We start from the raw sequence: 23,146 nt of genomic DNA, 5'->3' as shown, positions 1-23,146 counted from the left end.
TACCGTATGTTCCTCTTTCTCCAGGTAAATGAAAAGCTATATGGAAATAAAGATGGTACTGAAATTGTCTTATTAACAGATGGAGAAGATAATGGTATAAGTAGCTGCTTTAATGAAGTACAAAGAAGTGGAGCAATAATTCATACCATTGCCCTGGGACCAAGTGCAGACAAAGGGCTTGAAACATTATCAAATTTGACAGGTAAAATTATTTTTAAATGACCTTTTATATACATTGTATCACTAATCCTGGTGGTCCATCAAAAATTGCACACAGACAAATGCGCAGTAAAGCACACTATCGAGCAATAGGGTGCACTATTAATGAGATGTGTGATTTTACAATTTCATGTATGTTTTTATTATGTAAGCTGCTTAATGGTAAGCATGATATAAATAAATAAACTCTGAAACAAAATAAAAATTAAAAAGCCCAAATAAACTGAAAACTCCCATAAACAACATAGAAAACTAAACAAATTGAAAAATTTTGGCTTGTGCCCTATTAATTTGCTGCTATTGCTTATACATTTCAAACCTGCACTATTTCAACATTTTCCTCTATACAGAAGGCAGAATATGAAATCCTTAACCTAAATGAACTATTCTGAGTTGTAAACTTGCCAAACATCAAGAGGCTTATAATTTCTTGCCACATTTCAGGAGGTTTACAGTTTGCTGCCACAGATAGCTTGGACTCCAATGGGTTAATTGACGCTTTCACTGGAATTTCATCAGGAAGTGGAAACCTCTCACAACAGTCAATTCAGGTCAGTCATAGCGAATCATGGCTACATACTGAGGACTGATTTTCTAATGTATGATAAATTATAATAGTACTTTACTAAAGTGTTACTCTTATATAATTTGTTCATTTACCCCCTCTTTTACGAACGCATAGTGCAGGTTTTAGCGCCGGCAGAGGTGACAACTGTTCCGACGCTCACAGAATTCTTATGCAGGGGCATCATTATCTCCTTTTTCCTACTGGCCATTCCTTCCTATGCACCCACGCATCCTTGTAGCTTTCGCCGTCACCTTTTCTACCTGTTTGGCCACCTTAAGGTCATCATATACGATCACACCCAAGTTCCACTCTTCTTTTGTGCACAAAGGTTTTTCACACCCTAAACTATACCGTTCCCTTGGGTTTTTGCAGCCTAAATGCATTACCCTGCATTTCTTAGCATTAAATTTTAGTTGACAAATTCTGGACCTTTCTTCAAGCTTCACCAGGTCCTACCTTCAGCAATATCACTTACAAAAATGTTTAAAAGAATAGGCCCGAGAACTGAACCTTGCAGCACACTACTGGTAACATTCCTTTTCTCAGAGTGAGCCCATTTACCACTATCCTCTGCCACATTCCACTCAATAGTCTGTCATTTGGGGCCCATATCTAGGGCACTCAGTTTGATTATTAGATGTCTGTGTGGAACAGGTCAAAGGCTTTTCTAAAATATAAATATACTACATCTAGGGACCTCCCTCTATCAAACTATCTGGTCTCTAGTGAATCCATGTTGCCTCAGGTCCTGGATTCCAGAAACATCACTATTCTGTTTTAAAAGTGTTTCCATTAATTAATTTATCACAGAACTCAGACTTACTGGTCTGTATCTTCCTTACTTCTAGGAGATTACATGAATGACTCAAAAATTATATGGATGCCAACCGATATCATCATGTTTCTATGAAGTTAAGAGGTGATAGGCTCTGGATTAATCCAAGGAAATACTTTTTTACAGAAAGGGTAGTAGATGCATGGAACAATCTCCCAGAAGAGGAGGTGGAGACAGAAACTGTGTCTGAATTCAAGAGGGCCTGGGATAGGCACGTGGGATCTCTCAGAGAGAGAAAGAGATAGTGGTTACTGCGGATGGGCAGACTGGATGGGCCATTTGGCCTTTATCTGCCATCATGTTTCTATAATTTTGAGTCCTAGCACTTGCATAGCTAAGCAGTGAAAGAACAGCCTTTTGTGCAATCCCGACTGGCCACTCAGCCATGTAAACACTGGTACTAAATATGGCCTGTGCCTGTCAAAGTGACAACTCCTCTCCGAATCTGCCCCAGACGACTCCTGTATTTCCTGGATTTAGATTGTGCAGTCTAAGCTGAATGTTGGCAGCCAGTCCGGTCAGCATGGGCAGATGCCACACTGAATATTGACTCCTTTATTAGTTCTTTCTAATACCAGTCAAGTTATCAAATTCCATACAGGGATAATCCACAGAATTTTTATCTGCAGGCTTTGAAAGGAAAGTAAGGCTCATGATTTCCTTTTGGAAATTACTAAAGATATAACATATGCATGGACATTTGATCTCTTTTTTGTGCAGTCTGATTTTTTCTGGAAAAGTATAAGAACATAAGAATAACCTTACTGGGTCAGACCAATGGTCCATCAAGCCCAGTAGCCCATTCTCATGGTGGCCAGTCCAGGTCATTAGTACCTGGCCAAAACCCAAAGAGTAGCAACATTTCATGCTACCGATTCAGGGCAAGCAGAGGTTTACCCCATGTCTTGATAACAGGCTATGGATTTTTCCTCCAGGAATTTGTCCAAACCTTTCTTAAATCCAGCATCTACTTTTACCACAACCTCTGGCAATGCGTTCCAGAATTTAACTATTCTCTGAGTGAAAATATGTCAATGCATGTAATCTCCCTCCACCAACCTAAACATCCTTCCAGAAACATCTACTGTTAGTGCAGTCAATAGTGCAAGTATTCTAGATTAATGGGCAGATTTTTAGCTGCAATGAATGATAGTAATTTTCAGACTTCTGATCAACATGGGTAAAACGCTATTTACTCACCTTAATGACTTTAACTCCCTTTTGGCTCACTGGGCAGAGGTATTAATCATACTATCTACTGGATTGATGTCCCAACCCAAGATTGGTATAAAACCTTTCAAAGTCGACTTACAACCTGTCAACTCATTTCAGTATTTAGGAGTCATTTTTGACTCATTGCTTTCTTTCGAATTGCAAATTTCTCAAGTAGTTAAGAAAGGTTTATATTTGTCACGTAGAATTAGATCTATTAGTTCTCTTCTAGATTTTCAGGCCCAGCATACTGTATACTTATTCATGCATTTGTAATATCTAGCATTGATTATTGCAATTCTGTTTACTATGGAATTTCTTCATCTAATCTGCGCTGTCTTCAAACTCTTCAAAATTCTGCAGCGAGACTGTTATGTAAAGCTAAGTGATATGATCACGTTACTCCACTGATAATACAATTAGACTGGCTTCTATGCTTAACTTTTAAAACTCTTCATCTTTCCCAGCCATCCTACTTAGCTTCTGTTACCGTGCCATATACATCTTAACGTTCATTGCATTCACTTGACTCCAACAGACTTGTTCTTCCTTCCCCAAGAACGGCTCATCATGAGCCTACGCTCTCCTTAGCACATACTTTTTTATTTTTCCACTATTTTGGAATAATCTTCTACCTTGTATTAGAGCAGAGCAGTCATTGTTAAAATTTAAATCATTTTTTGAGAAAGCTATTCCCAGTGTAAACTAAATGAAACACAAGGGATTGGTATGTTTATTATTAATGTTATTTATTTCTATATTGTTTTCTTTGATTAAATGAATGCCTCTTGTTTGAATGTTTTATCTTTTCTTTTATTATTGGCATTCCTTTCAAATCTGATTTTATTGTGTAAGGCTTAAGCCACTTTGACTTTTGCATTAAGCGGGATATCAAATGAAAAATAAACATAAACACAAACATATTAGCTTGAGGCAGCAATGTGCTTCCCAGCAAGACATGTCTACCCTGTCACCAGCCAGGGGTAGGGAACTCCGGTCTTCGAGAGCCGTATTCCAGTCGGGTTTTCAGGATTTCCCCAATGAATATGCATTGAAAGCAGTGCATGCACATAGATCTCATGCATATTCATTGGGGAAATCCTGAAAACCCGACTGGAATATGGCTCTCGAGGACCGGAGTTCCCTACCCCTGCGGCATAGCCCTACTTGAAGAAAGTATTCTCAGGGTTAGCAGTGCTAAAATTGAAAGTAGCAGGTTCAACAGTGATGCTAAGGGAAAAAATGATATTAAAAATATATTTGCATATTGATTAAATATATTTTATTTTTGTTTTACAGCTTGAAAGTTCTGGATTAAGGACAGACCCAAGCCAATGTTTTGTTGGCAGGGTGACAATTGACAACACAGTGGGAAATGACACTTTCTTTGTAGTCACATGGGAGCTCAGCATTCCATCCATTCAAGTAGAGGACCCAGTCGGAAAAATCTATTTGAATACACAGTTCACTATTGACGCTACTACCAGAACAGCTCGTCTCCAGATCTCAGGCACTGCTCAGGTACAGACATATCCTTGCTTTTAAATTCTTCTAATCTTTGATGAATTTTCTATGAAGCCAATTGTTCATATTTTACAAATTTGAGTACAGTGCACACATTATGGGAAATTTTATATAAAGTAAGAAATAAACAGTCTAAGATGCGCTTTTACCAAACAGCACCTTAGCACACCCTTACATGGGCCATTCCCATATGCTAAGGCCATTTTTACTGCTAGGGTAAAAGGAATGATTTTCCTGTTTTTTGTATTATGACCATGTGTCAATTTTCTCATTGAAAATTATAATCGTCGATTGAATTTGAGAATATTGAACTTTCCAAAAATCTCTACTACGCCGCCGATTGAGCTCTTTAAAAAATTTCTTATAGAAAACTTGAAGTTCCCAGTAACCAGATACCACCAATAAATAAACTTCATTATTTGCCTGCTTCAGGGAAAAATTCTGAAACAAATGAACTACCTGCAACTGGACTACCTGTATCAGATAGTTTACCTGTTGACACTGATTTGCAGAATTTAACGGCAGTTTTGGAAAGCTCGTTTTCTGATATCAAAGAGAGAGCTACATTGATTGCTAATTTTATATTTGAGCAAGATCTTAATTCTATTATGAGATTATTTTTCAAAAGTTCTTTTCACAATTTTGTGGTCAAAGAATATGGTTGTATCATGTTGTAACAAAATTAACCCAAGAAAGGCGTAAATTATTTCTTGCAATGAGAGATGAGACTAAAAAATTGGGTGCTACTTTTATGTTAACCTATCCCTGCATGTGTATTATTAAATATACGGATTTGAAATATATATTTTATGCGCCCGATCAGCTAAGATCCTTTTTGGACCTTAAGGGGTTCATCAGAGATGGAGTGCCTGGTTCAAATAATTAGTAACTGGAGGGCGACGTATTAAGCTTTTACCTACATATTTTTCTCCAATTTATCTCTCAGTAATTTTAACTCCTCCTTTCGGTTGTATTTGTGGTCTAAGAAAGAGCTATCTCCTTAAGATTGTTGTTACTTCTTAGTTTTGTACTTTGATTTATTTTTATGTTGGATTATGGCTCTGTATTTCCTTAAACAAGTTGTTATACTTGTGAAAAATTTATAATTAATAAAAAGAAAATAGTCATTTTCTCTACCAGATTTTTGGATGTTTTTCTCAAAACATCTAAATTTGGATTTAGACGTCATATTGAAAACGCCGCTCTGTAGGTCTGTGTACATATGACTGAGTATGCATCTGCCTGTTCCTCTGTGAATTGTTGGTTAAGTGCAAAGTGTCAACAATAATAAGAAACTTTTTCTTTACATATAACATTATATATATATATATATATATATATATTTTTAAACCTTGATTAAACAAGTTTGCTGGTTCTCAGTGCCACTGTTAGAAAGGACTCTTTATGAATGTATTTATGACTGACTGTGAGCTATGATGTCTGTGTATGATATGTGATTGCTGTGATGTCCTATAGTATGATATGAGAACAGCATAGGCTATAAACTAACTCAAAAATGAAGGAAAAAGCCTCAGAAAGGGCCCTGCGACCTCCACCGAAGTGGTTTGTTAAAGGTGGTCGAGCGGTCACCTCATTGGCAAAAAACCTTCAGTATATATTAAAGCCTTATGCTGTGCTTCGCTAATGAAAATAAAAGATAGAAGAAAATTTTCAACTTTTCTTCAGCTGATCGGGGTAAGTTAATTGCAGCATTAAAAATTTGTATTCAGACATTCTATTTTTGTTGATATTTAAGAAAAATGTTATAGAAAGATTTTTGTCTTTTGCTAATTAAAATACTTCAACTTGAATTTACAGGCAGGTGATTGGATTTACAGACTTTGCAACACACATACATCAAGCCAAGTTTTAAGTATGACTGTGACATCTCGACCAGCAAACCCTAATGTACCTCCAGTGATTGTAAATGCCCACATGAACAAAGTCACAAACAATTACCCTAACCCAATGGTAGTTTATGCAGAAGTTAGTCAAGGGTTTTTACCAGTTCTTAGGGCAAATGTGACGGCTATCATTGAACCAGCAACTGGAAATCCTGTTACCCTGGAACTTGATGATAATGGTGCAGGTAAGAACAACCTTCTATTCAACTGCAATTTTAGTTTTCTTTTTGTATACATATGTAAATCTATTTTTAAGTGGTTATCTGGCTGTCTCTTTATATTTCTGTTTCCAGAGAGTGAGATAGTTAGCAATAGCTTGCATCACACTAGACCTTCCATTGCCCGTGAAATGATTTTGAATTAATCTCCAGGTCTATCAGTCATATTAGCGCCAGCAGCAGATGAATTCAGAGACTAGTGGGTTGGGTCAATCTACCAGCAGGTAGAAATAGAATACTGATTCTGTACTCTGTTTCTAGCAGGGGGATGGATGGACTCCAACCACCTCCTGATCTCTGCTGTTTAGCGCCTAGGCTGGCCTAGTTCAGTTGAGCTGAGTGCTCTGACTATGCGGTGTCAGCTTTAGGTAATACACCTGGTCTCCCCAGGTCCCTTCCTCTCTCTCTCATTGCACTGAGGTACAGTTTCTCCTTTCCCACACTTTTTTTTTTTTTGGGGGGGAGGGAAGCTGCACTGAGTCATATTAAGAAGTGTTTCTCAACTTCTTCAAGCCAAGTACCCCCTAAGTCTAACAAATATCAACTGAGTACCCTCACCCAGGCTCTGCAAGCTGGGCAAGACCCATGACACCAACATTTTCCTGTATTTTGCCTCCAAAGGAAAATTAGGAGAGGCCCAGCCTGCCTCAACATGCATTGAATTCACTTTTTACCACAGCTTAGTAAAAGGGTCCCTTAATTATTTGTAGTTTTATTTATTTACCCTCCCCCCTTTACAAAACCGTAGTGCGATTTTTAGCACCAGCCGCGTTCTATGAATGTCGGAGCTGTTTCTGCCACAGCCGGCACTAAAAACTGTACTACGGTTTTGTAAAAGGGTGAGTTAATTAATACTTAAATTATTTAGGGACCCTTTTAGTAAAGCTTAGCATGTGCTTTGTGCCATAAGACCCATAGGTATAATATAGAGCACACAGTATTTAGTACATGCTAAGCTTTAGTAAAAAGGTCCTTTAATTATTAATTTGGTTAATTATTTAATTGAAAATGCTTGTATTCCATACTATCACTATAAGCAACTTGCAATAAAAACAAACAGCAATACATAAAACACTGGGATTAATATAAAACTACGTTGAAATGGTGCTTTTGAAATGTTTATCCAGAAACAGTTTTTGTAATAATTTTTTAAGTCATAACTTAAATAAACTGGCTCGTCAAAATACTATTTATTGTTTATTTAAAACTTGCTTTACTGCCTTCACTGACTAGCCTTACTCTATGTGATAATTATTTTATCATTTCAAGGTGCTGATATCTCCAAGAATGATGGTATCTATTCGAAGTATTTTACTGCTTACAGTGGAAATGGCAGATACAATTTAAAAGTGCGTGTTCAAGGAAAAGATAAGATTACAAGATATGGATTTAGATTACAGCACCGTGCCTTGTATATGCCAGGATATGTGGAAAATGGTAAGAAGCATATATAAAAATACTGGACAAGAGGAAACTGCATGAGGAAATGGGGATGGGAGGGAGGTGACGAGTTGACGGTGTGTGGCAGTGCAGGGTGAGAAAGCTAAGCACTAGGGGAAAGGGAAGCAGGAAAGAGGTAAGGAGGAAGCCAGCAGTGGTTCGGGGCTGAAGTAAGGAGACACGGGCCTATGTAAAAAAAAAACAACACATCTAGGATCAGTATAGAAACTAACGGCTCCTTTTACTAAGTTGTGCTAGCACTTTTAGTGTGCGTGCTAGACGCTAACGCCACCATTGATCTGGCGTTAGTTTTTGGCACATAGCTTAGTAAAAGGAGCCCTAAGTATAGATGTTTATTTTTCAGCATGATCCCAAAGCCTTGAGGGCATTTTCAGAGGCCACCAAAACCAGATGTTTATTGGTGGGATTTCTTTACAGCTCGAACAGTACTCTTGCAGTTGGTTGAGTCATATTAATGAAGCTTAATTCAAGTTTGCGTCAAGCTTGTAAATGTATTAATAACTACATCTAATATAAAAATAAAAAGCCTCTACAGCTCCAGCATTTTGAGTTCCTCCTAGCTCAATCCTCCCACAGACCTGGCGCTCTTTCTGAGAAATCCTTACCAAAATTTCTACTTAGAAGATTTTCTCCAGGCCAGCCCCCAACACTCTCAGGCCTCCCAGCACTCCTTCCCCTACATTCCTCCAACAAAGCCCCTGCACTCATCTAACCCCCAGTATAGATGCTATTCTTGTTCCATTCTTCCAGGCTCTGCACTTACCTCAAACCTCCCACAAACCTCCATGCACAAAGAAACACAGAAAATGATGACAGATAAAGGCCATATGGCTCATCTAGTCTGCCCATCCATATCATCTGCTATTTCTTCCTCCCCTAAGAGATCCCATTTGTTTGTGCCTTGCTTTCTTGAATTCAAATACAGTCCTCGTCTTCACCACCTCTCCGCCAGGAGGCTGCTCCGCACATCCACCACCCTTTCTGTGAAGAAGTATTTCCTTAGAATACTTTGGAGTCAATCCCCCTTCAACTTCATCTTATGACTCTTCGTTCCAGAGCTTTCCTTTCAGTTGAAAGAGACCTGCCTCCTGTGCATTTATGCATAGAGATATTTAAATGTCTCAATCATATCTTCTTTCTCTCATCTTTCTTCCAAAATATACATGTTGAGGTTTATGAGTCTGTCTCTATATGCTTTAGAATGAAGATATCAGTCAATTTCATCACGGTTATATCTTTTTGAAGGTGTGGTCTCCATAATTATACTGAGTGGATCAGTGACATTTACTCAGGCAATCCTGCTGAATATTCCCTCTGACTACTGTGGCACTCCTCAGAATATGGGAGTTATGTGGGCACCAAAGATATTCAGTGCTGCTGCCTACCTAGCTAACCAAGTAAGCAGGGCCATTGAAACACCAGTCCTAACTTAGGCCCAGATTCACTAACCTGCCTGATCAGGCCCGATTTAGGCCTGATCCGGGCAGGTCTGACAAACTCAGGAATGAAAAATATGCAGATGGGGGCGATCGGACGAACTTTGTGGAAGAAGAGTGATGAGTCAGTGTAGTAGGAAGAAAGGATACTCAGTCTTAGTAAAGTTTAGTTTTAAGCTGCAATCTGCATTCCATATAGCAATGGTGTGTAATCAGAATAAATCTACCTATAACACAGATTTAAGCTAGTACATAAAATAAACAAACAAACAAAAAGATGGGACAGCCTTTTATGTGGTTAACTGACTAAAGGCTGAAATTGCACTTAACTGCCCCATCCCGCTCCCAAAGTATCCAGTTTTAGCTTGGGTGCTAACTGGGCATTTTCAGCAACACTATCCAGCTAAGTGCAAGAATAATTTTGTTGATATTCATTGTTTTTAAAATAATTTATTTGAATACATGTTTTTCTTTGTACATCCTGTTGCCCTTTAGAATTAGGGATTGTAGTCTGCAGGACTTCTTGTGTGGAGCAAAAAGCTGTGGTAGTTGAATATTTTAATTGGAAATGCTAAATACATTTTTTCTGTTCCTTTTCATTAAAAGCTTGGGATAAACCCAGAGGATCTCAAATTAGAAAACAAATGGTATAAAGAACTAAGGCTGGTATTGGACAGACATGTTTGGTTTGTGCCCCATATATGGTGATTTGGTGTAGGAAGGGCATCAATGAGAACTCCACTAACTTGGAACATGAAGACGTTACTGGCCAGACTTTACAGTAGATATCCTGCAAACAACGGGATGGTTGGATAGGCTGGAGTGAGCTTAGATTGCAACTTCAGAAGTTGGAACCTAGGTCAATACCAGGTGGACTTTAGTCTATGGCCCAGAAATATCAAAGAAGAGACAAGTTCATTTAATCATGTATTTTTAATGAAAATCACTAATAGACAGACTGGATGGACCGTTCAGGTCTTTATCTGCCGTCATTTACTATGTTGCTATATTATTGTGTCCTTATGTGAGGAAATTATATCTTAATTGTCTTACTCAGATCTCAACAAAGACAGAACCATTCATACTTAATGTTCTTATTCTCAATTGTGTGGACCTTCAGACCATAGCCAGGTACAACGCTACCGGTTGTATTACTCTTCGTCGGTCCAATCTTTATTAATTATTCAGTTTTAAACTCTTTTTCTGCTTTTCTACTTTTTATATTTATATCTTTTGTTTTTATATCAACAGAACACCACTTAACCTTTATAGTGTGTCCGTCCTTCACCTCTCCCGAAATGCATGTTTCAAAGTGAAACCTTTCTTCAGGGTCGAGGGAAACATTTGAGGGAGCCTATTCAAACCTTTAACACAATTGAGAATAAGAACATTAAGTATGAATGGTTCTCTGTCTTTGATGAGACCTGAGTAAGACAATTAAGATATAATTTGATTGAAGATACAACAGTGGCTTCTTTACTTCTTATGTGAGGAAAGACATCCGTTTCATGTTTTTACATAAGAACTTTTAAATATTAAATGATTCAATATTAAGAAGGAGAGCTTTTTTTTTTCAGGTAAAATCCAAATGAACCCAACAAGGCCTACAGTTAGTGATGATGACATTCAGGTGAACCTAGGAAGTTTCAGCAGAACTGCTTCGGGAGGCTCATTTGTGGTGAACAGTGTTCCACCTGGTCCCCTCCCAGATGTGTTTCCACCTTCTGACACTACTGACCTGGAAGCTAACATTGCAGAAAATAATATTGCTTTATCATGGACAGCTCCAGGGGACAATTTTGATGTGGGACAAGGTATGTTTGATGCTAATTATAGATCTTTTCCAGATAAGCCCCGCCAAAAAGTTAACCCCGCCACCCAGAAAAGATTATAAAAAAGAGGATATGAAACTTGTATTTGTAGTTTTTATTGAAGAGGGTGTAACTGGGACATGTCATTAATAATTTATTTGAAAAGGTCCGTATTTCGGTACCTTTGCCTCCAAACGAACTCACACAAGTAGCTGTCCACTAAAGATCGGTGTGTGCCGCATTGGCGCTTATTCTGCATCTTGTAGACGTGCCAGAAAGATTTGATGGTTTGTGTGTGAGCTCCAGTCGTTGGATCCACAAAGTTTTCGGTATGATTAACCGTTTGATGAGTATAATTCATGCCAATCATCGTTTCAATTCCTTGGTATGATGCCCACATATCGGAAATGATGATTGAGCCGGGAGCGATGCAGGCTTGGATTGTATCTAGCAGAGTGGCCGCAGTGCGATCTGGCACTGCATACATGAACACTCCCGGCAGATCCCTCCGAAAATCCACTGCTGGGAAAGGACTCACCCTGCGTGGTTTTTACGGCGAGATATTAGCGTTTCATCGATCTCGACGTGTAGACCTGGGCCAGTCAACAGCGGTCGTGTGGCCAATAGATAATTCCTCTGAGCAGAATTTGATTGTTGCCATATTTTTGGACCAGCAATAAATGAATAGAATTACTGTCCTAAACTCCATCCTAGACCGCTCCAGCCAAGTTCCCTTTCGAACACCGATTTCTTGCCGACACTGTCGGGCATTACACCTCCACCTGTGAGAAACAGTTGAAAGTGTCATTTGATGGCCATTGTTGCATAAACGTTGCTGATGGATCACTCTGTGGGTTTGAAAAAAACGTATTGCCGTCTCCTTGTCATGAACGAGAGTCGAAAGCGTCAGAAAGTTCATGTCTGGTTTTACGTTACAAAAAACGTTACAAAAGTTTGAGTCGAAAGCGTCAGAAAGTTCATTTGTGGTAAATAGGTCAAGATTGGGTGCGTGAGCGTCAGAAAGTTTATTTATGGTAAATAGGTGAAGGTTGCGTGCGCTGGCAAAAGGTGGCGGGGCTTAAGTTTTCGCGCGTGCAGTTTTTCCATTAGTGGCGGGGCTTATCTGGAAAAGATCCCTAATAATTAATTCTAATGCTAGTAAATGTAAAATAAATATATTTACATATGTGGTTGGTTAGTGCCCTGACCTCCCTGGCAGCATGCTATTATTTGAATACATTAGGACAAAGACTGACTTGTAATAAATAACAGAGGTGCAGCTGTACAACACTGCCACACAGCAACAGTGGTGCCCAAGTCTTATAGAGTGATTTCATGGTCTGAGCCAGTAGCGATGCCTATAAGTCATTACAAATATCCAGATTTTATTTGTGGACTTAACTTATTGAACATTTGTATTGAAGATAAATCAGAAAGAGGACACTTCTTAAACCAAATTAAAAATAGTTTTTTTTCACCTCCGAAGTGAAAGTGCTGAAAGCACTTTATTTGTGCCTGCTTAATGGTTATCTGCTATGGAACAGAGCTAAATTTCCCATACTATTGCTTCTAACCGCAATGGAGTAAATATTCAGCTGCCATTGAATATCCAGGGCTAATTATCCCAATGCAAGGCACCAGAGCATATATGGGTCCCGGCTGCTATTCAGCTGGAGCCCACATAAGACAATTATGAGAACCCTGGCTGACCTGCATAATTTTTGTTTTACTTTCACCCCTCCCCCCAAAGCACCACTTCTCCCCAGCCCACTGCCACTCAGAACCCCAACAAACATCCCCCCCAATCTCCTCCCCCAGCAATCTACAGTAGGTAATCCTACACATACTGCAAGCTGCTGCAAGAGGTCATGCAGCCACAAGGGGCAGGAGTGAGTCAGCCTCACTCCTGTCCTAATTGACCACACTGGACCACCAGAGAGCTAAAATAGGCCCAGGGGTAGGGGGCTAACTAGACGCAGGAGGGAGGTTCTGAATGGTGTCAGGCTGATGGGGGGGGGGGGGGCAAAACAAAAGCTTTGCAGGTTCTGGCTGATATTCAATGCTAGGACTCACATAGCTACCCCAGCCAAGTTAGGACAGCTTTTGAACTAAATATTGCTGACACCTGCATAACCACCAGCTCCTCCCCAATTCTGCCCTCTGTACTGTCTCAGACCTGCCCATCAAAGCTGATATTCAGCGGCACTGCCTGGTTAAATGTTGCTGAATATTGATGCTTGGGCAGCCAAGTATGATTTAAGAGGGCCAGAGTCTCTCCTGTCTGCTTAAATTGCTTTGAAAATCAGCTAATATATACTCAACTCTTTAGACCTATTTTATTTCAGATTGTTCATGCACTTTCTTCAGCTTCAGCTAGGCTTAAGGCCCTTTCTGTCTAGGGCACTTAGGGCAATTGTCCTAGGTGCACCACCCCCACCCCAAACACCATCTATGATCTGTGCCATTCTTTATATTTTGCACAGTACATGAGAAATGCATTTCTTTCTATTTACTACATGCAAGGTCTAGCTTTTCAGGTTTTGTTTTAATTTGTTTCTAGTGTGTGGTCACTTATTCTGTGCATATGACCAAGGCTAATTCTGTTAGCATGAATTAGCAGTCCATAGATTTCCCGACAAGGCCCTGTTACGCTCAATCGCTTCATTGGAGTAGGTGGCGGGTCTGGTTCCTTGGCGGTAGAGGCGCTGCAAGACTGTGGCTGGGGCATACTGCTTGAGAGAGCACTAAGAACACCTCGCTGCAGGGAAGGAGGCGAAAGAAGAAGTACTGTGAGAATCAAGAATTTCCCCCGATGAAGCTATTTGGCGAAACAGGGCCTTGTCAGGAAATCGATGGACTGCTATAACAGTGCTCCTGAGAGAGTGAACATTGATTGATACTAAATATACTCTTAAGATGTGGATTTCTGCTATGACTCTTTTGCTACTAGAGAAGGGACACTTCTACAGATTAGTGCTTTACTATCTACTGGTATATTTTTTTGAATGGCTTTGAAAACTTGAAGTGAGCAGATTAAATGATAAGATTTTGACAATTTTTTTCTGACTAAGGATGTATTTTCTATAGAAGCTCTGAAGCTGACATAGAGACATCCAGGAGATATTTATCCCTGGAAATACTGAGGTCTTTTTGTCCATTATTCTGTACAACTAGTTTCTACAAATACCTTTGTCTCTTTCTCTGGTATATAATATTTACAAATATCCTCAAAAAATTGTGAAACACACAAAACAACCTAAAAAGGCTAAATCAAAAGTAGAAAGGGATTCTACTCAGAGCTCAAGGAGAGTGTTTTTGAAAGGGTCTCAAGTGCTCACGGTTAAGAGCTCGATGTGTCTTACAAGCTAATAACCTCCAGGTGAGCTGTCATCGATCTTTTATTCACTACTCCAATTTATGCTCTGTAGTATCGGAAACCCTCTATAGCTAATTTTAATATTCAGAAAAAATTTTTATATTTATTTAAATGTAATACTTCTATGAAATTCTAAAATAGAACTGTCGGAATTGAACTTCACTTAGCTATAATAGCAAGATATCAAAGTGACCTGTCGGAGTTAATAACTTCCATATATAGGTCTTAAATTACTTAGCTTCAATAGCAAGATGTCATAGTGGCTACGGAAGATCTCCGTTTCGCTCTTGTTAACTCAAACAGAGCTTCATCAGGAAAAAGCCGACATTCACACTACAAAATGAAACATAGAAATGAAAATAATTATTTAAAACTTAAGCTTCTGAAATAGAAACTGTCTAGCAAATAATTTTAGCTACTTAAATACTAGAACGCCTAAAGGCAGATTCAATGGGAATACTTCTTATTTATTGTAAACTACCTATTACTTAAGAAATGGCAGGAGCACAAAATCAGTGTATATAAAAAAATTATTTTAGAATTTATATAATTAAAGTCTATGTAATTAAAGTTTATATAGTTAAAGTTTGCTAATGAAAAACACCTATAGATGAAACTCTAGCAGTAAAACAAAGCGTCTAAGTTTAAAGAATTACGCTGTCCCTCTAAGACCTACCTATTTATATCGGCTCTGGTTCTCACAAAGGGAACCATTTAGGGGACACAGCCCAATTCAGACTTGTCTGGAGATATCTGGACAGCAGACTAATACCACAGCTTAAATACAAAAGCGTCTGAGGTCACATCCGGAAACCACCGCCTTACTTAATTAGAGGTTTTAAATGCAGATTTTGAATAAACAGCGGGACTGATGTCATATCCGGAACATGCCGATGAAAGGACGCAAAAAGGTTACAAGAAATATTGACGTAACAAACGCTGATGATAAGTTTAAATTTTAATTTACATAAAAGCTTGCCAGTTAATGGCTACGTTCAAGCCTGATGGCTGTAGACTATGTAAACGGTCTATCCACCGTTGTTCTAAACGTAGCAATTTATTACCCCTATCCCCCCCTCTTATAGAAACCGGTATTGAATCAATAATGATACATTTTAGTTCTGTAAAAGTATGGTTGTGTGCTAGGCAGTGGGCTACCAACGGTGCCTCTTTCCTTTGATGTTTCAAACAAGATTTATGTTCTGCCATACGAATATTGAACTGTCTAGTTGTTTTACCTACATAGATTTTATTGCAGGGACAAATAATAGAGTACACAACATACTCTGATCTACAGGTTGTATTATGTTTTAACCAATATTTCCTATGATCTAAAGGATTTTCAAAAAAAGTACCTTGAATATTGAGAGGACAGATCTGGCATCTTCCACAACTAGAATAAGATCCCGATGTATTATAGGGAACATTCTGTACTGGATCTGGTTGAAGTCTCAAAAATTCTCTTAAATTACGTGCTCTTGAATACGTAAGCCGTAGCTTTGAATTTTCGAAACAAGGATTAGATTGAACAATCCTCCAGTGATCATTGATAATATTTGCTATCTGATCTGATTCTACATTATATTTAAGTACAAAGTTATAAACATCATCTCGATATTCTGACTCAGTGCCCTCGAACGTCTTATCTCTAGAGGGATATAATAACCATTCCTGGTGGTTACACTTGGCTCTCTGGTATGATTGTTTCAGTTGTCTCTCAGGGTAACCCCTATGTCGTAAGTTATTAGCCAGTTTTTTAGCTGAAGATTTAAAATCAGCTTTATGGGTGCAAATACGTCTAAACCGTAGAAACTGTGCTAATGGTAGACTGTTCTTAAGTGGAATGGGATGACAGCTGTCGTAATGGAGAAGGTTGGTAGTATCAGTAGGTTTGATATATAGTTTAGATTCAAACTGATTGTTTCTAACACTAACCCATGTGTCTAGGAAGTTAATACCTTCTGTAGAATGGTTTCTAGTGAATTGGATGTTAGTGTCATTGGTATTAAGCCATTCAGTAAATTCTGTGAGCTGATCATTTGAACCTTGCCAGATCATAAAAACATCGTCTATATATCTCTTCCAGCCAAGTATGTACTGACTCCATTGATGAGATACTAGATATGTCTCTTCATACTGCTTCATGTAAAGACCTGCTACAGACGGGGCGCAAGTAGCACCCATTGCTACCCCTTTTATTTGCAGGTACAGATCTTTACCATTGGTGAAAAAATTCTTTGTTAATGCTAGTTCTAAAAGAGACATAAGAAAAGCTGTCGGGCACTGATGAGGACGGGGTCTAGTTTGAAGAGCTGCACGAGCAATCTCCAGGCATCTATCCTGAGGTAGCGAAGTATATAGTGACACAATGTCTAAAGTAACCAGAGTAGTGGAACTATTTTCTACCTTCAAACTCTGTAGCCATAAAAGAAACTGAGAAGTGTCTTTGATGTAAGAATCACCTGTCATAATTATAGGTTTTAAAAAATAATCGACATAGGTTGAAAGAGGCTCAAGAATAGAGTTAATTGAGGAAATGATTGGTCTACCGGGAGGTTTATTAAGTCTCTTATGTATTTTCGGGAGTAAATACATCCATGGTATAGTACTATGCTCCCTGTTTAAGAATTGAAATTCTTTTTTTGTCACATATCCTTCAGTAAAGCCATCTTGAGTTAAAGCCAAAATCATGGCTCTCAACTGTGGAGTGGGATCCTCATTCAGCTGAACGTAGGTGGTATTATCTGATAGTTGTTTCTTCAGTTCAGCTAGATAATCAGTCATATTCCAAATGACCGTACTTCCGCCTTTGTCGGCTCTACTGATCACTACAGAATGATCTTGTTGTAGTTGCAATAAAGCAGTGTGTTCATTCTTAGTTAAATTATGAGTCTCAATTTTTTTATAACGTAGAGGAGCCACATCTTGTAGGACCAGTTGCTTGAAGGTGTACAATAAAGGATCAAGGGGGCCTGGAGGGCACCAACTGGACTTTTTTGTTACTATAGATCTGTCATAACTAGATTCTTTGTCATAAAAGAATTTTTTTAAAGATAAAGATCGAATAAATCTTTCTAGATCAACTTGGAATTGGAAATAATCGAAGGGAGCGGTTGGAACAAACGCTAACCCTTTGGATAATACATTTGTTTCTTCTTGGGTCAAAATCCGGTCAGAAATATTGATGATCGTGGAAGAGGAGATCTTGTGGTTTAATAGTTGTTGCGACTGTTCCTGCGTCCTCGACTTCTGCCCCTGGATCTTCCTTTTCCTCTGCCTCTTTGATAGTTTTTTTGCTGCTGGTCAGAGAGATTATTCCCAGAGCCATCGCTGCTAGAAGAGCCTGATAAGGACTCTGTGCTTTGGTCAGATGGTTTTTCATTCGTATTTACTGATGTAGTGTACATCCATTTATATACTCTTTTATTAGAATAATCGTTTGCGTCTCGGAATGCTTTTCTTTGTTTTTGTTTCCTAATATTTTCTCGGTATGGGTTAATAACATCTTGAACATCACTCATTTTCTGATCAAATACTGTTGGTGTTAAAGCAGTTCTTTTAACTTGCAATTTGCTAGACAGTTTCTATTTCAGAAGCTTAAGTTTTAAATAATTATTTTCATTTCTATGTTTCATTTTGTAGTGTGAATGTCGGCTTTTTCCTGATGAAGCTCTGTTTGAGTTAACAAGAGCGAAACGGAGATCTTCCGTAGCCACTATGACATCTTGCTATTGAAGCTAAGTAATTTAAGACCTATATATGGAAGTTATTAACTCCGACAGGTCACTTTGATATCTTGCTATTATAGCTAAGTGAAGTTCAATTCCGACAGTTCTATTTTAGAATTTCATAGAAGTATTACATTTAAATAAATATAAAAATTTTTTCTGAATATTAAAATTAGCTATAGAGGGTTTCCGATACTACAGAGCATAAATTGGAGTAGTGAATAAAAGATCGATGACAGCTCACCTGGAGGTTATTAGCTTGTAAGACACATCGAGCTCTTAACCGTGAGCACTTGAGACCCTTTCAAAAACACTCTCCTTGAGCTCTGAGTAGAATCCCTTTCTACTTTTGATATAATATTTACAAACATAAAACCATAAAACAATTATCAGCGATGTGAACAAAGTAGTTTATAAGACATTGTTTGGCTTATAAGTTAAAAAGCAACTTCATGGAGGCATCCAAAAGGTATTATTGTTAGAAAATTATTTTCTACTTTATGGCTAATTTTAAAGGAGTAAAATTATCCAAAGGATATTGGGGTCAATATTCAAAAGCATCTAACTGTATCTGTTATCCTGTCCTATTAACCCTCTTTCTTCCTCCCCTCTTAAAGTCAATCAATTTGTTCCTTTGCTTAATCTTTGTAAACCGCATAGAACTTCACGGTATTGCGGTATATAAGCTGTTATTATTATTATTATCCAGATACGTCCTGTTGACTGAGATATTAGAGGTACTGTCTGAACAGTGGCATAGTGGCGAGACCATCTTTGCACACGGGAGATAGTATCGGAGTGGAGCATGGGTAGATCCAGGGTGGTCAAGTTTCAAGTTTATTGATTTCTTGATATACTGTCTATCAAATATGTCTAAACGTTTACAATAAAATGCTGTATATAAATAAAAACTGTTTTTTTTTAAATGAATATTAAAAGGTTTTCATAATACATAAGTAACTAACATATATTTATTCAATTTTCTATACAGTTCTCCCAGGGGAGCTCAGCATGTAACATGACACCAGGATGAAATGAGTGGAGGGAGCATATCATCAAGATAATTATTAAAACAGAGGAGGGGAAGGGAGAACACATAAGGTTAAGGGGAAGAAAAATAAAAAATTAGCCTCAAAAGTGAAGATTCTCACATATAGAATGCATCCTTGAATAGGAATGTTTTGTGTTTGGATTTAAAGATCATCATGGAACATTGTAGTCTGAGGTCTTGAGGCATGGCATTCCATAATTGGGGAGCCATGGCAGAAAAAAATAGTTTTATGTGTTGTATCGTACACTATTTGGTGGATTGAAGGAATTACTAAGAGATTTTGTGAGTTTGATCATAGTGTTCTTGATGGGGTATATGGAATGGGTGTTTTATCAATAAAAGAAAGAATGTGTTCAATTCTAGTTTTAAAGGTCCCAAAACATATCTGGATAGTGGCGGATAACTTAAGACAGTTTACCATTATCCAGATGAGTTTAAGTACTGATTGCCTTACATTCAGCACTAGCCAGATCTTTGCTGACTTCCACAGACAGTGTTAAAAAAAACAACAAACCAACATGACTGTGTACAATGATCATCTCTCCCTTCCTCTCCTCCAACCCAATTCTTCCTATTTCCTTTCTCTCCCCCACATGTGCATCTTTCCTCCCCTCTCACACATCCCCTTGTGCAGTATCTATCTATCCCTCCCTCCCATCCCTTGTGCAGCAGAACCCTTGCAGCTTCTATCCCTCCCTCTCTCCCATCACTTGCAGCTTCTATCCCTCCCTCCCATCCCTTGTACAGCAGAACCCTTGCAGCTTCTATCCCTCCCTCTCTCCCATCACTTGCAGCTTCTATCCCTCCCTCCCATCCCTTGTACAGCAGAACCCTTGCAGCTTCTATCCCTCCCTTCCTCCCTCCCCCCATGTAGCATCTTTCTATCCCCTCCCGCCCACCAACCCATCTCTCCCTCCCATCCGAATTGCGAGACCGAAATAAATACCTTATAACAAACCAGCAGTGCCGGCAGCAATCTAGACAGGCTGCTTCATGGCCTTCTATCTCCTGGGGTTCTTCTGCCGCGTTGCTGATGATGTAATCAGCAATGCGACAGAAGAACCCCAGGTGATAGAAGGCCACAAAGCAGCCTGTCTAGATTGCTGCCAACGCTGCCGGTTTGTTATATTTATTTTGGTCTCGCAGTTCGGATGGGAGGGAAAGATGAGTTGGGCAGCGGGGGGGGGGGAAGGGAGCACTGCTGCTGCCGCTGCCAGCAACTAGGGCTTATTTTGGGGGGCAGGGCTCATATTAAGATCTACAATGAAAATCATGCTAGGGCTTATTTTCGGAGAAACATGGTTTTAGCTGTCTGAAAAGTGTCCCTGTTCCATAGAAAACCAGTCAGTGACTCTCAGAATGACTGTGACAGACAGGAGGGAAGAGAACAAATAAAAGTTTAGAAAACTTGTTTTCAAGCAGTCTATTTGAATAGTGGAACAAGATATGTCCACAAAATTAATATTCTGTGCTGCAGCAAACCAGAACACTTGTGAAGAGAACAGATATTTGATTGAGGTTTTATCTGAATTTAACTGCTGAATGCAGCATGACCTTCATATTATATTTATCTTTTTGTTTTCAGCTGCAAGATATGATATAAGAATGAGCGAAAACCGTCTGCAACTAAGAGATCACTTTGAGACTGCAACTGCCATCAATACTTCCAGCCTAAAACCACAGCCGTCTGGCTCCAGTGAAACTTTTTCTTTTGTACCTGACAATTTAATACTGAAAAATGGAACTAAAATCTACTTTGCATTACGTGCATTTGACAATAGTAACTGTACATCTGGCATATCTAACACAGCAATGGCAGTCTTGTTTATTCCTCCCACACCTGTTCCTACTATAGAATCTATTCCTACTACAGCACCTGTTAATATTACAACACGACCTGTTGAAATTACAACACTTGAACCTCCCACAAGTGCTCATCCTGAGAAGTCTCCTGCATTCAGTGTGACAATTGTGGTACTCATAGTATGTGCCACAGTGATTATAGTTTCTCTTATTGCAAGTATAACTATATGTGTTGTAAGTGGGAACAAGAAAAGGAGGAAACCAGAAACTGGATTTTGATGAGTTTGAAATTTGCACACGAATATTTGATTATATAATCCACAAGATTCTTAAAAGGACTTCCTTGGGACTCCTGAGGAAGACACTTTGGTCGAAACACAGACCTTGTTGGTTTCTCTTCATTTATCACATTGTGGATTATCTTGCTGAACAACCAATAAAGCCACCATCAGGAACATCAGTTCCATAGCATCTTTTGTTTTGGATTGTTTCAGAGATTCCTTAGCCAGTCAATAAACTACAGAGGAGATAGGACCAATTGCTTATGAGACTTCAGCCTTCAGTTTGGCTTTTCCCTGCAGCCTATTGTAAGGTTCTTTAGGAATGTCTGATTGATGGGCTGCAGGGGGAGGCAAGAGCAGTACCTATAAAGACAGTACTACTACTACTATTTATCACTTCTATAGCGCTGAAAGGCTCCTGCCGGACACCCCTCTCCCCAAAGGTAGTCCACTGGGAAGGGCAGGCCTGCCATTCCAGTGAAGATGGACCTGCCAGCCAGATGTAGGAAGGACCAAGGTGGGGGGGGTCCGGTTGGGCTTGGGGGGGTGTCTGGGTGGGGATGGGCTTGGGGGTGTTCGGGTGGGCTACCTTGTATATGCCTTTGGGAGGGGTGGGGAATGTCCTGCAGGAGGGACTTGCATCCCTCCTGCCAGCGAACTTTCGGAGAGGTGGGGGTGTCCGGCAGGAGAGACTGGGCATTTCTCCTGCCGCGATCATTGTGGGGGGATCACGGCGAGTTCGGGCAGGAGGGACTGGGCATCCCTCCTGCCATGACTGTTATGGGGGCAGGGTTGCCTGGACTACTGAGCTGACTGCGGCAGACGCGATCAGGTCAGCGGCCCAATCCAGAACTTATACCTGTTTTGACCTCATCTAAGTCAAAACGTATAAGTTCCATTCTGGCAACGTATAAGTTCCATTCAGGCAACCATTCAAACTTTTGATTATTGCAGCAGGACGACTATGTTTGGTTGGTCCACTTCCCGCCCTAACCACTTCTCCAAAAACGCCCCTTTTCACTCTGGGCACATAGCGGCAGTCAAAAGACCTAAGCTACCCCTAGATACATCTAAAACTAGTTTCAATTATCAGTACTTGGACGACCTGCCTTTTTGATTGTCCAAGTGCCGATTTAGGCGGGTTTTCAGACTTATTTTCTTTTTGATTGTGAGCCCCTTAACATACAAACTATTACCGCACAGTGCTTTAATATGTTTAATGTGTTTTGTTAGGGCTGAGCATCCTTTGGTAAAAGAACCCCATTGTGTGCTGGTTGGATCACCCTAACTCTGATAATCCCCTTCCACATCTTTCTGATAATAGTATTAAGGTTTTTGTGTTTATTATATCATACTGCCATCTTGTGGACTATCAAAATCAATGACTTGGGCCTCCTTTTACTAAAATGTGATAGCAGTTTCTAGCACAGGGAGCCGTGCTGAATGGCCCTTGCAGCTCCTGACGCTCATTGAGTTCCTATGAGCGTCGGGAGCAGCGCAGGCCATTCAGCATGGCTCCCCACACTAGAAACTGCTATTGCAGTTTCGTAAAAGAGGGGGTTAATCTCCATTCAGGTCAAGGATGCTGTTTTATTTTTTTAATGAACATTACACACAGTACAGAATTACCTGTAATGTTCTCCCTAAAATGTATATAATAAAATCAATAAAGATTTTTTTTGTTTAATGTGAATATTTTTATGCATTATTTTTAAATTG

The 23,146-nt window shown here is 39.2% G+C and overlaps 1 protein-coding gene across 1 annotated transcript in view; it reads left to right on the top strand.

Annotated features, from left to right (window-relative positions):
- Positions 1-21,877, top strand: part of LOC117346368 (calcium-activated chloride channel regulator 1-like) — a 62,569-nt gene extending 40,692 nt beyond the window's left edge. The window contains exons 8-14 of the mRNA XM_033915803.1: positions 25-202; positions 664-770; positions 4,134-4,355; positions 6,177-6,447; positions 7,750-7,917; positions 10,955-11,191; positions 20,929-21,877. Of these exons, the coding sequence (XP_033771694.1) occupies positions 25-202; positions 664-770; positions 4,134-4,355; positions 6,177-6,447; positions 7,750-7,917; positions 10,955-11,191; positions 20,929-21,425 (1,680 nt within the window). The 3' untranslated portion in view covers positions 21,426-21,877. The remainder of the gene's footprint in view (positions 1-24; positions 203-663; positions 771-4,133; positions 4,356-6,176; positions 6,448-7,749; positions 7,918-10,954; positions 11,192-20,928) is intronic.
- The last annotated feature ends 1,269 nt before the right edge of the window (positions 21,878-23,146 follow it).

Source organism: Geotrypetes seraphini, chromosome 12 (genome assembly GCF_902459505.1).
Source record: "Geotrypetes seraphini chromosome 12, aGeoSer1.1, whole genome shotgun sequence".
Lineage (NCBI taxonomy): Eukaryota > Metazoa > Chordata > Amphibia > Gymnophiona > Dermophiidae > Geotrypetes > Geotrypetes seraphini.
This window is presented reverse-complemented; position numbering and strand designations above follow the sequence as displayed.